This window comes from Phodopus roborovskii, unplaced genomic scaffold (assembly GCF_943737965.1).
Source record: "Phodopus roborovskii unplaced genomic scaffold, PHOROB, whole genome shotgun sequence".
Taxonomy (NCBI): domain Eukaryota; kingdom Metazoa; phylum Chordata; class Mammalia; order Rodentia; family Cricetidae; genus Phodopus; species Phodopus roborovskii.
Genome location: NW_026126413.1, coordinates 7,620,001 through 7,633,621, shown reverse-complemented (window position 1 = coordinate 7,633,621; position 13,621 = coordinate 7,620,001). Strand labels below are relative to the sequence as shown.

The following is a 13,621-nucleotide window of genomic DNA, read 5'->3' as shown; positions in this document are numbered from 1 at the left end:
CCTAGCCTCCCCCCAATGATGTGACAGACTTTGATGACCCCCTCAAGGAAGGCCTCACTATCCTTGGGGAGTGGGTGGGAGGTGGGTTGGGTGGGTCAGTACAGGGCATAGGAGGATGGGAGGGAGAGGGAATGGATGGCATTGATATGTAAAATAAGATTGGTTCTATTAAAAAAAAAAAAAAAAGACTGACAATTTAGAGGCATAGGCAGAAACCAGAAAGAAAAAAAAAAGAAAAAAGAATGCTGTATTATGAATTAAATGAGGGATGGCATAGATGGACATTCTTCTAATTCATTGAGCAATATTATGTACCTCTTGAGCGAGCGGCTTTTGTTATGGCATTTTCATGTATGTATATGATATACTTGGGTCATATTACCTTCATTTACCTGCCCCCATCCCTTTCCTTTTCTACTGTAGTCTTCTGTGTACTCTCATGATCTTCCGCCACCCACCCCCCAGATGCCATATGAGACAAAACATGCAAGGCTTGTGTGCGATCCCACCTCATTTAACATGACTTCTCGTTCCATCAATGCAGCATACACCCTGCATCTGCTTCACCCAACCACAGTGACATCTGCTCACACCAAACCTTATTATCTTAGCTAACATGGTGAAATAGGTTCAGTTTCTCTATAGTAAGTGTTTCTCTGTATTAGAAACTTCTTTTTGTTTGTTTGTTTCTGATTTTTCAAGACAGAGTTTCTCTGTGTAGTCTTAGCTGTTCTGGATCTAGCTTTGTAGACCAGGCTGGCTTCAAACTCACAATGATCTACCTGCCTCTGCCTCCCAAGTGCTATGACTAAAGGCATGTGCCACCAACACTCAGTTTATTACACACTTCTATTTTTCTCTATTAAGAATTACAATGTGTATTATAATACACATTGTAAATAGAATGGATCTATGACAAAATGAGGTAGCCCCCAAACAACTCACCCCCCATACAGAAAAATACACTGAAAATTAGAGCAGTTTAACATTCATGAACTTTTATTTCCAACTACTCTCCTCATACAGGATCGTCCTAGCAACGAAGTTCACTGCACTACTCAATTCCCGCCAGGCTGGATGATTTAGGAATGGCGACTATATACACTAAGGTTAGTAAAGTTATAGGTGTCTGAATTCTTAGAAATATATCTGTCTGAATGAAGACTTTCCGCAGTTAAAACACTGAAGGAAGAGCTGCACTGGCCAAGCAAGGCTTGTAAGCCACTGTGGCAAGTAGAAGATGGTGCTGGGTTTCTCTTGTTCCTCTCCTAGTTCCCTTCCAGTGTCAATCCCCACAGTCAGGACCTTACAATGTAGATACTGTGAGGCAGAATCATTATCTGGTAATGCAAGGACAAACTACCGAAGTAAGACAGGTCTAATACACTTGGCTTGGTGCTCTACTCACGTGACAGAGCTGACATGCTGAACCAATGAAAGGCACCGATGCAACTGGCTGTCACTTATAACAGATGCTTCTAAAGTTTGGGAAATCTACATGACAAGTACTATCCCAGTACAGAGCACAGGGAAGGCATGAATACAGAACAAAGGAAGTCCCAGTACTTACAATCGTCTAGATCTAGAAGGAAAACATCTCTGGGGGGAGGATGTCTTTCTTGTTGGGGCTTTCTTTCTTTTGCCTGTAAAATATCAAAACCTCACTTACTTCAGATCTTGTCTAAAGAAAACCATGAAATATTCTTACCACTACAAAACAAGCATGCTTTTGCTTCTTAGTCTTAGAAACAAAAACACAATTTAAACTTCTGCATAGGGATACAAACACTTTCCTGAATCAAAATTTCTGTGTTAGCATCCTGTACTTCTTACCCATCACACAAACTGTGTTTAAAGACCATAAAAGACCTTTAGAAGAAAATATAAATGTAATAATTACTTTAAGACCCTGACACCTTTTTTTGTTGGCTAAAAATACAATGTGGCTCTCATTAGAAAGTGAATAAACATTCCTAGAAATAATTGTTAAACAGTTTTACATAAGAAAAAAGAATACCAAACAATACATGGGTAGTGCTGATGAATCCTCAGGCTTATAACAGGCTGCCCTCCTCAGGTAAGCCTGAGAGGCACTCAGGAGATACTCGGTATCCCTATGCTGGGCTGTCTCAGAGGTCTTCCCACCATTAAAACAGCATCTCCAACTCTTGCTCTTTAGTATGGAAAACAACGCATTCCCTTTCTTGAGTTATAGAGAGTAAATACTTAACACATGCCTACCTAACAGTAGTTAGTGCTTCTTCCTTGACAAAGTAGCTTATTCACTGTTTATGAACATTCATCACCATGGAGTGACACAAAGGCCTTATGCTAGGCTACCTAGCATAATAAAATTAGTATAACTGGGTTTTACTATAATTGCGTTTGTACAGTGTTTGCTGTAAAACACCCACATCAGAGCCATGTATAATACTTAGTGGAGACAGGATTTCTGGCTAGCCACCTTAGCTTAGTAACTTACAGTATAAACACCATCTCAAAAAGTAAGGTGGAAAGCAACGGAGAAAGATACCCGACGATGATCTCTGGCGTGTACACATAAAAACAGGAGAATGGACACCTATACCCACAGTGTCCCCATACACAGGAACACATAACTAAGAACATTTAAATAGCACAGTAAACAAAGAAGGCCAACACAGAACAGTGCATTAAACTGATAACATCCGCATTAGTGTTGCTTAATCTGTCTGCCTTTTCTTTTATATGAATTCTCAAATTAAAAAAAAATTGACTTCTTTTTGTCCATTCATTCAATAGATATGTATAGAATTTCAAATGTGTATCAGATTCTGTATTCAGCAATGGAAATAATAACCTAGACAAAGTCCCCACTCTCAAATAAGAGAATTTTAAACTCATTGTTAGCATTATTCATTGTGCCACTGAAGCAAAAGGCCTACTTGAGTGCTGGTGCACTTACAACTGTGCACATACATGAGCACCAACATACATAGAAGTAAGCTGTGGTGTTGGGGTAGAGTGTGCTGCTGTCACAAAGGACCCGAGTTCAGTTCCTAGCACACACATCAACAGCTCACAACCACCTGTAATTCCAGCTCTGGGGTATCCTTCACCATCTTCTGGCTTCTTCGATGTATGCGAGCATATGTATACATGTGTGTGTGCACACACAACCAACCAACCAACCAACCACACACACACACACACACACACACACACACAAACTCAGAAAAGCATCTGGGAAATAACGTTTTCAAGTGACTGAAGTTCTACTTTTATTTTCCTTTATGCTAATATTTAGACAACTGTTCAAGGATTATATAAGAATACACATTAAAACCAAAAAAGATCATAACTAAAAGAAAAAAAAAATCAGTATTATTTCCTTCTACGTTAAACACAAAACATCAAATGAGTACCAATGTCTAGTCTTCAGGAAAAGAAAGAGAAGATAAATGTTTGTTTTGAGACTGAAATTTAAGTTACAAGGAAATGAAAGCAGATTCAGAATAAAAAGGCCATTACTACCAGACTTCATCCCTGTGAATAAAAACATAACCAAAAGGTTATCAGCATGTGGCTCATTAACACTCTGCACACAATGGGTGCAGTGTCCCACCAGCTACAATGACAAAACTATCTTCATCAAAGTGTAACCTGAAAATCAGAAACCTATCAAATCAACAAAAACAGTAAGGTTAGGGTGGAAGGCAAGTCTACACCCCATGTTCCACTTCAAGACTGTACCCGTGTCCGTTCAACACAGCTGGTCACACACAGCACAGAGGAGAGCTACAAGTGAGTCTGGGATCCTCTCTTATCAGAAGCCTAGAGCAGAGGGGCAACAGGCTCGAAAAAGGACAGAATTCCATTGACTTTCTGAGAAGAGCAAGTAAGTAGTTAGTGCAATACAACAGCAACAGATGACCGCCATTTCCACCAAATTGGAAAAGCCTTGCATTCCGAATCAAGCCTATAAAAGGCTTCATGATATGCAAGCATGCTCCTCATACACTGTATTTCATTTTTCATTTTAAAAAATCCATAGTAAGTTCACAACATTTTCATACTCAAAGGATCTACTATAAAAATAAAAATCTGAATTCTAAACAAAGAAGTTAAGAGCCCTATTCCATCAAACATTTCTCCATTTGCAATTCATCTTTGTAATAGAGACAGAACCTGGGCAAATGCATATAGGACTTGAGGCAGGAGATTTTTCTTGCTCAATGCATAATTCATGTGCTCCGCCTGCAAAGTGTGTAAAATGAGGATTTCACACCGCGGCATGAGCCACGGAGCTGCGGAGAAAAGGCAGATGAAATCATATTTTACTGTGTGAATTTTATTTCTTAGCCTCCCAATATTTATACAAAAGCACCATTGACAAACCAAACACACTGACAGATCACCCACTGGCTCCATTGTGTTAGGACTTGAGAGGAGATCAAGCAGAAAGATAGACAATTTGTTTTTGTATATATATATTTTTAAACAGAGGATTAGGTTTTTAACAGCTGAGTGACTGTATTTGACTTGTATAAGGACAACAGTTACTGATCTTAAGATCTTGCTGCAAAAAATACCTATTTATCAATTCATCGCCTTCAAATCCTCATCTTGTTTCTAGGGTATTAGATTACACACCTCAACGCAGGAACATTTTCAAAATGGGATAAAAAATCAGAACGTTAAGAAACTAACTTCTAGTTAATATATTTCATTTAAAAGTAAATACAGGATCTTAAGTTCTAAATACAAACAAAAATATGAACAGTATCTCGCTAAAGAGTTTTCACGCGTTATGAACATCCATTTGCATACCGATTACAGAAAAGCTAAGTAGAAAAAAGACATAAAGTGATGAGCAGTAGATATGCTTCTATGTACAAGGTTCAAAATTTACAAAGACACAACAGTATGAACAGTAGGAAAGTTTATCAAACCCTCACTGCTCTTAAATCCAGAGCAGATGAATGCTAATGAGCAATGCAAGGGGTGTAACAACCCTCCCCAGCAGAATTCACCTGCCTCCTCCCACAAGGCCGCTTGCTTGACAGTTTCCCTTTGTTTAAAAGATCTCAACTGAAATCAAATATTTCTTTGTTTGAGAATTTAAAATATGAACTCAGTTGAGAAAGACAAACATTGAAAGAGACAAAGCCTTAAATTTTTATAATAAAAACCAACATTCAATAGTCACATAAGTTAGAGTTGCAACCCCTGTAAAAAGCCAGTGAGCAGACAAACCCGTCCTTCTCAAAGAACAGAAACCAGACTGAAAACGGTTCCTCTGACGCATTTACAGGGTCATTTCATACAACCTGCCTTTTCACTGAGACTCCCTCACAGATTAGTTACCTCCATCACCAAGTCTTTACAGTAAGGCAATCTTAACATGCTGACAGTCAGAAGGTAGGCACCAGACCAGTGACTGGTTCTGAGATCACCGGGAGTGGTCATCAATGTCACCATATCTCCCACAGAGGAACAGCAAAGTTCTAAGACACATAAAATCTGGGATGGTTACAGACATCGAAGATACTGTGAGGAATACACAGATTCCAGTGTTTTCCATACTAGTCCACACATTAACCTCATGACCCAGACATAGAAATATTTTAAACATGTACTAAGTGTTAAGTTCAAGAATACTAAATACTTGCTTCACACTTATTTCACACTGATAAATTATTATGCCTTAATCATACTGAATATAACTAAAACATTGTTAACACGGGACTGGAGTGATTCGTCAGCTGGCTAGTGCTTGCCATGCAAACATGGAGACCTGAGTTCTGATCCTCGACACCCACATACAGAGCCAGGCACTTCCCTGACTCTAAAGCTAGCACCTGGGAGGCTGACACAGGAAAAACCCAGTGTCACTGGACAGCTAGTCTAGCCAAATCCAGGAAGTAGAGGTTCAGTGACAAGTCTTGTCGTAAACATAGGTTGGGAAACAATTGAGGAAGATACCCGACATCAACCTCTGGCCTCAACACACATGCATGCACACATACCGTGCACCCACACAGCACATACACAGCTACCACACAATCCCCCAGACAAAACATTGCTAATATGTATAAAGAAATATGTACATTCACAGTACATTGTAATCATGATTTCAGATAACCACCTTACTCACTGATATCTCTCTCTGTAGGAGTCCGCACACACACCACAGAGACTGCAGCTAATGTGTCAACAGCAGAGCATGACTCCACTGACATGACCTTAGGACACAGGAACACCCTAACAAGCTGCCTAGGTTCACTGAAGGGGAAACGATCTGACAACCTTAAAAGCATTATTTTAAATAAAATGTCCAACACATATTACCTTGCAGAACTTTTTTTTCTTTTTCTTTTTTTTTTTTTTTGGAGACAAGGTTTCTCTGTATTGCTTTGGAACCTGTCCTGGAACTCGCTCTGTAGACCAGGCTGGCCTCGAACTCACAGAGATACACCTGCCTCTGCCTTTCCGAGTACTGGGATTAAAGGCCTTTCACTACCAATACTTGGCTGCAGAATGTAACTATTTTATGTTACAAAATAATCTAAGATACAGGGATATAAATGAGAATCACTTCCACATATAATGTCTGAATTGCTAAGTTTTTGCTCTATTCTTCCATATAAAAATATTATCCTTTACACTGTATAACGTATGTAAAAGTGCTTAACATATGGAGCTACTCAAAGTGATTTTGTGGGGCTAGAGATGGTTTAGCGGTTAAGAGCATGGGCTGCTCCTGCAGGGGACCCAGGTTCAGTTCCCAGCACCCACACAGTGGCTCGCCAATGTCTGATACTCCAGTTCCCAGGGTTTCCTACTCCTTACAGCCAGTGTGGACATGCATGCACATGCAGGGAAACACTCAAACAAAATAAAATTAATCTAAAAACCAATTTTGCTAAAGTTTTATTCCAAGTATTACTTGGAATAAACGAATTATTTTCTAGAAATGATGACACTCCAAACATTTCTCAGGCACATTTCAGAAAAGAACACCTGCACATAAAAGTGCACTTGCCCATAAAATAACTAAATTGGAGACAAGGTCATGTTCGATGGCCATTACTGATCACAAGACAGTATTAAGTGACAAACCCTCAAGGAATACAGATGTCCAGGAGTGACGCCCTCCCAACACTACTGTTTTAGTTGTCTGCAGTCACTGTCCACTAGAAGGGAAGACCACAGACTAACAGGAGGCCACTTCCTCCTTGCCTTCTACTTTCTTTAATAAGAGAAATGCGCAAAGATGAACAAAGGCTCAGAAACAGCCAAGCACATAGTTTCTTAAGAGAAGTGTATTAGGCCAGCATATGAGTAAATTAAAAGAGCTAGGCAGATGTAAACATGGTGGGGGAGGAGCTCACAGAACTCAAATGGCAGCTTGACCCTGCCGCTGTGCTGAAGGTGACAGTTAGGAAAACATCAGTCTGAGGGTGACTACAGCAAAGGGCTACAGAGCTGAAGAAGAGTGGGTGCAGACCGTAAAAGGAAGAAACTCTAGGGGTCCTGGCAACCATCTAAGCATGTAGAGTGGGAGAGTCAGGAAGAAAGACCGCGGGCACCGTGTAAGCACACAGTTCTTGTTGTGCCTGGGTTAAAAATCCAGCAGCCCCAGCAGGGCCTAACTATTTGGTCTAGATCTGGGGAGAAAATCTGAAGTACAGCAACAGAGAAGTATTACTATGTCAGTACTTTGGTGGACGATACTAGCAAAGCAGGTCAGGAAACATGCAACGGTTTCAATACTGTTTAAAAGAGGCAGGAAACCTGCAGGGATCCTGATCATCACAGAGCAGTGTCTGTAGAAAGTGGGTTACTAAGAAGTAACTGGGTTGAGATGTAGGAGATGAAGGGCATGGAAATCATTGTTTTTACACTCCATGTTCCTCTTCTGGCTCCCTTTAAAGGCTGGAAAGCACTTGAGGGGTCTGGATGGCAGAAGAGAAACTAGTGGATAAAAATTAAAAGTGAAGAGAAGGTAGATAGATGCTGGCTCACAAAACGAGGTCAAAGGAAGCAAGCCTTATTCTTGGCTAAAGGGACAGAGCACCTACTCAGAGCTACGGTAAATGGAGATTGAGTAGAAAAGACAGAGTGGCATGTGACTCACGACTGTCTGCTGAATGAGGATACAAACTAGGATTGCAACTGAAAACTTTCAATACTGTTTAAAAAGAGTAGAAAAGCACAGGAGACAAGAGCCACAGGGAGGTCAGGTAAGCACTAGTAAAATTGTGCTAAGTCTGCACTTCGTGCTGCCCTTGAGCATTTGTTTCCCTGGGAGATACTGAGGCAGCAAGGTAGGTACTGGCGTCTGCTTTATAGACAACGAGACTGAAGCATGAAGGTGTTACCTGCCAACAGGAACTCCATACTAACCTCACAGGACCACCACAAAATTAACTGTTCTGAAAGCCAATATTCAAGCTATCTCTGTCTTATGTTGATGCTCAATGCACCCCCAAATGCATTGCCCAGATCAAGGAAAAACAATAAAAGAAGATTCTAGCTTCAGAGTCAAGACAAGAATTTTCAGCACCAACACTCTGTCACACTAAATGAAGGCAAAGTGGCCACCATCTGCCTTCATTACTCATAATTTGAGCAAAAGTCATAGCATTTGACGCAAGGGGAACTTTTCCACAACTAGAAAGTCACCTATTATTAAAAAAATTGGTATACTTATGATAGAGTGGTATACACGTCAAGATATTCAGAATGAAGTGGAGATAAAAAAAATATGGTGTCTGGAAGGCTAGAATTATTGAGTCCAATTGTAAAATTAATGTAAAAATAAATAAACAAACACTGTCCTTTCTTCCTAATATAAACAGAAAATGGCATTTAAAGATAGACAAAGTACGTGATCTGGGAAAACATGAGCACAAAATAACGCACACCTTGAATTTCTCAAGAACCCTGGCTCAGGACCCTGCTCTTAACACATCATCAACTATGAAGACATGTCTAGGTCTTCTTGTGAGGCTCAGGGCAGTGGGAGCAGGGGCTGTCTCTGAATCTGTTGCCTGCTTTGGGAATTGCTTCATCCAGCCGTATGGAAGAGGAGGGGCCTAGTGACACTGAAAGCTGATATACCAGGGCTGGCTGGCATCTATGGGAGGCCTGCCTGTGATGGGAAGAGACACGAAGGAGGAATGGACGGGGTGGGGACAGAGCTGTGAGGAGAGGGGGGAGGAGAAGCTTTGGTGGGAACATCAAAACAAAACAAAACAAAAAGTAAACAAACTCAAGCAAACAAACAAAAAAAAAGAGATGAAAAAAGATGTCAGCTCCTCACTGAAGCCCCCAACAAGGAGGAAACAGAATGGACGACTAACTTCAGGGTGCCTCTGTGGGTGCTATCACTACACAGGCAGTGAAATCTACATTTTCCAACATTATAAAGCCATGTAAGAATAACTTACTGTAATTATAAATGTCATTTATGAAATACTGATTCCCCCCACCCCTGGAGTATACTTACTGTCAATATCTGAAGCTCTTTATTTAAGATGATATTTTAAATTTATTTTTTTTAAAGTAGAAAATGAGGATATGTGAAACCTTGTGTTATTACAAATCTACATTAATAATGCAAAATCTCGACAAGTTTATATGAACTTTTGAAAAACAGATAAGTTAAATTCTGTTATATAAATAAGAATTCAGTTTTAAAATAAGTTTAGCCACTTCAAGAATATTTGAAATAAAAAATAAGATAAACACTTGTAGCATTTTAAATATACTTATTCTTAACAACACTATGGATGTGGAAGGCCTACTTGAATGCATTTATTTGCATTTCTAGCTACTCAGAAGACATACTAAAGAAATTTAGAGTCATAGAATTAACAAGTAATTTTTTTTAAATATTGGGTTAGGAAGAATCCGTAATTCATCGAACGGCAACATCTGATAATCACTATTCTAGACACATGGAATGAGAAGTGATCATACGAACACTGCGTCAGTGTGTTGAAGTGTGTCTTTGTCAGTTTCTTGGCTTTCTGACAAAACACTCAACTTTCAAAAGTATTTATGCTTAACTGGAAAAAGTTACAAGAGGCAGTACCCGTCAGTTCTAGCACATGCATGATCTCATACCTGAGTAACTTTCCTGGGCGCAGGTTCATCGTCAGACTCAGATGCCGACTCAGAACCTGAAGAACTTTCTTCCATGGAACTGGATTCTGCACTGGACGATTCTGAAGCTTTAGATTTTTCATTTTTCTCCTCCCTATCTTCTGAATCGCTGTGAATAAAGATAAATTTTGAAATGTAAACTGTAAATTACTTATGTACACAAATTTAAGTAACTTTATAACACAACAAAGGTGATGTTAAAAATTCTAAAATATGAAAAGTAAGTAAGCTGCTGAGATGGCTCAGGGGGTAAAGGTCCCTGTTGCCAGTCTTCAGGACCAACACTGAGGGACAGAATTGAATCCCACAAGTGGTCCTCTGATCTCTACATGTGCACTGGAAAGCATGTGCTCACACAAAAACAAAATTTAATGAATAATAAGGGTAGTGTTACCTGAAGCCAAGTAAGTTGGAACAATTTCAAATGCAAAACCATAAAACAATACTAACCAATAAAATCAGTACCAATATAGAAAAATACTATGAGATGGCCAATTGGTTTTCTAGGAATTCAGAGCTAAAAAACAGTAAGAAGCTAGGCTGGGTTTAAATGATGTCTCAAAATATTGCTTACTGGTAAGTTTAAGGGTTTCTTATCTACTTTTGTCAACAGACCTACATATGGTAGATTTTGGTTTTTCCTAAGAAAACCAATTAAACAAGCACACAAATATGATCTTATATATAGTATATGAGAAAATATTAATTAGTTCAGAGGAAATTCTTACTTATTTAATTATAGATAGGGTCTTGCTGTGTTGCTGTGTGGCTCAGACTAGCCTCTCTTGGTCTTCTAGTCTCATATTCTCAAATACTGGGAAGAAGGTGTATGCCTCCATGCCACGCTCTAACATGGTTCTTTTGGTGTGCTGTTTCACTAAAAGTGCTACCCACTTACTCACTAGGTCAACAAGTATTTATTACTAACTTGTTCAACTCCTGCTAGGAACTAAAGATACAGACGACCCACGTGTCAACTTAAGAGTGTCCACCGTTCCCTGGAGCAGTGAGAGAAATACAATGACAACGACAAGACACACGAGCAGTAAGTGCCAAGTGCAGTGATTTATGAGAACACTCATAGGGACACCCACACTAGATGCCCAAGATTAGGAATCTTCTTGAGAAAAGGACAATTTGAGAAACAGAAATAAGGTGAGTGGGCAAATCAGGATGTACTCCTGAAAAGAATGAACTGTGTGGAGATGACAAGCTAACTGCCTGGAGATTCTGAGACTTCCTAAAGAATGCAAAGTCTAGTTACCTTCACTGATGGGCGATGTCATTCTGTATATGTTTCTCATACTGGTTAATGAATAAAGCACTGTTGGCCAATAGGAAAGGAAGATAGGAGGGACTAAGAGACAAGGAGGAAAGAGGAAGTGGTAAGGAGGAGTCAGCATGGAGAGCCTGGAGAAGGAAGAACCGCCAGCTGCCTCTCCCTGGTAAGACCATGTGGAAATACATAGAAATGGGCTAATAATTAAGACAGAGCTAGCGGATAAGGAACAAGTAACCGGGCCAACAGAATTGTATCTAATACAGAGTCTCAGTGTATTGTTTGGGGCTGGCGCGGCGGGGGGAAGGAAAACCCGTACTCCTTATACTTCACTGTGTGTTTGTGCATGTATACATGCATGTACTCACATGTATCTGCTCTTTCATTTTTTAAAAAATCTACCTTGAGGTCTAGAGACAGTTTAGCAGTTAAGAGTGTTTAGAGCTCTTACAGAAGACCTTGTGTTCAGTCTAAGCACACACGGCAGCTTACAAATCTATAACTCCAGTTCCAGGGGATCCAAGACTTTATTCTAACCTCCCCAGGCTCTTGCATGATGTGGTATACACATAAATACTCAGGCATACATACATGCATGCACACATGGACACACTCACAAGACACGCACAATCAACCTATCTGACGTTTTCTGTTTCGTTCTGTTTTGAATAATCTACGCTGGGCCAGGCAGCGTTAGGCACTCCATCCCAATAATCACTGTAGACCCTCTCATCCTGCATTATTAACCCACTTACAATAAGGGAAATGACATTTGAGGTCAAAACTTTAAGATTACACTGGCAGAAGAGGGAATCATCAACCCTGAATTCACATCTCTCTCTCTCTGACACACTATTGTGTCTGCCGTGAAAATAATTTGGAATGTAAAATTTAAATTCAGTGACAAACACTTGTCACTTCTACAGGGCAGTTTCTGAAGATACTTAAGGATTATCAAGAACTTTAAAAAGTTTTGCTGGCAACTGGTAAGCAAATTCTAAGAGACGAGATGGCTGCATGAGCCAGGAGGAGGCAGAGGGCAAGGGAAGAGGAATCAATGGTTCTCAGAATTGATTTTTGTGGAGGAAATATGATTGCTGTTTATTAAAAGCAGAGAAATGGCAACATCTCAGAGCACATGTAATTATATTTGAAGATGGAAAAATATGTTGTTTTCTCTCCTACAAAATAATGGCAACATATATTATCCCCAACTCATTGCTTAAAACATGTACTTGCAAATAAAAGGACTTAGAATGTCTTGTGGTTCGCCTTGGTGTAACAATTACTTTAAATTTAAACATAAATATTAATTTTTTTTCTGAAGGAAAAAAAACAAAACAAAACTAATATGTGATTCTAAGCATACACCACAATGGCCTGTCACCTGAGGCAACACTGCTGTGTTTTCCAGAAACAGGGACTTCCCCAAACCAGATCATCACAGCTAGCCTGATGTGAAAGCCAAGCCCAGTGTCCTCAAAGGCCAGGCGATCACAAGCCAAAGTACTCTCCTATTCTCAGGAGACATCGCTCTTGGCATTCCAGATAAGATTTTAAAGGTAAAAGTGTTATTTTATTATGCATCACTCAATTCTGATGATAATTATTGTTTACCTTACTGCTTAGAGTTTCAGATGTTAACCTAATGAGAAGAATTTACTGGTAACTAGGTTTTTAACTTTGCAATGATGAAAAGCCTGTATTAATTTAACCTACAGATTTCATTTGTTCTGAACAGGAAAAACAATATAAATCACTTTTAAAATCATTAAATCCTGACTTAAATTAATAAAGTCATAATTAGGGCATTATGCTGTGTTTGTTATGGAAGTGGCAGGGCGAGCTGCTTTAATTACTGTCTGTAATAAAAGGAGCAGAGAGCGTACTGCGCCCAATCAGTGCTGTCAGCCACGACTGAGCCCAAGCTGCAAGCTCATCAAGGGAGCGGGCAGCAGGCCTCGAGAAGGGCCAAGGAGTCAGCAGAGGCCACTCCGAAAACAGTAGGGAAAACAAAGCCACACAATCCAAGGTACTAGCACCAATTACTCAAAATCTTAATGACGCCTTAACACATGAGGCCATTGTTGGTAATGGCAGATCTTGAAAAGCAGTAACCTTTAAGTATCTCCTTCCCGTCTTCCTTCACAGCCTTTGACTCTGATATTTGGATCATAATCTTTTTAATGT

The 13,621-nt window shown here is 39.7% G+C and overlaps 1 protein-coding gene across 1 annotated transcript in view; it reads right to left on the bottom strand.

Moving 5' to 3' along the window:
* The window catches only part of Ap3b1 (adaptor related protein complex 3 subunit beta 1), a 198,252-nt gene that overhangs the window by 64,715 nt on the left and 119,916 nt on the right, over positions 1-13,621 (bottom strand). The window contains exons 20-21 of the mRNA XM_051182988.1: positions 10,114-10,261; positions 1,571-1,643 (exon numbers count right to left, since the gene is read on the bottom strand). Coding sequence (XP_051038945.1) covers positions 1,571-1,643; positions 10,114-10,261 — 221 coding nt within the window. The remainder of the gene's footprint in view (positions 1-1,570; positions 1,644-10,113; positions 10,262-13,621) is intronic.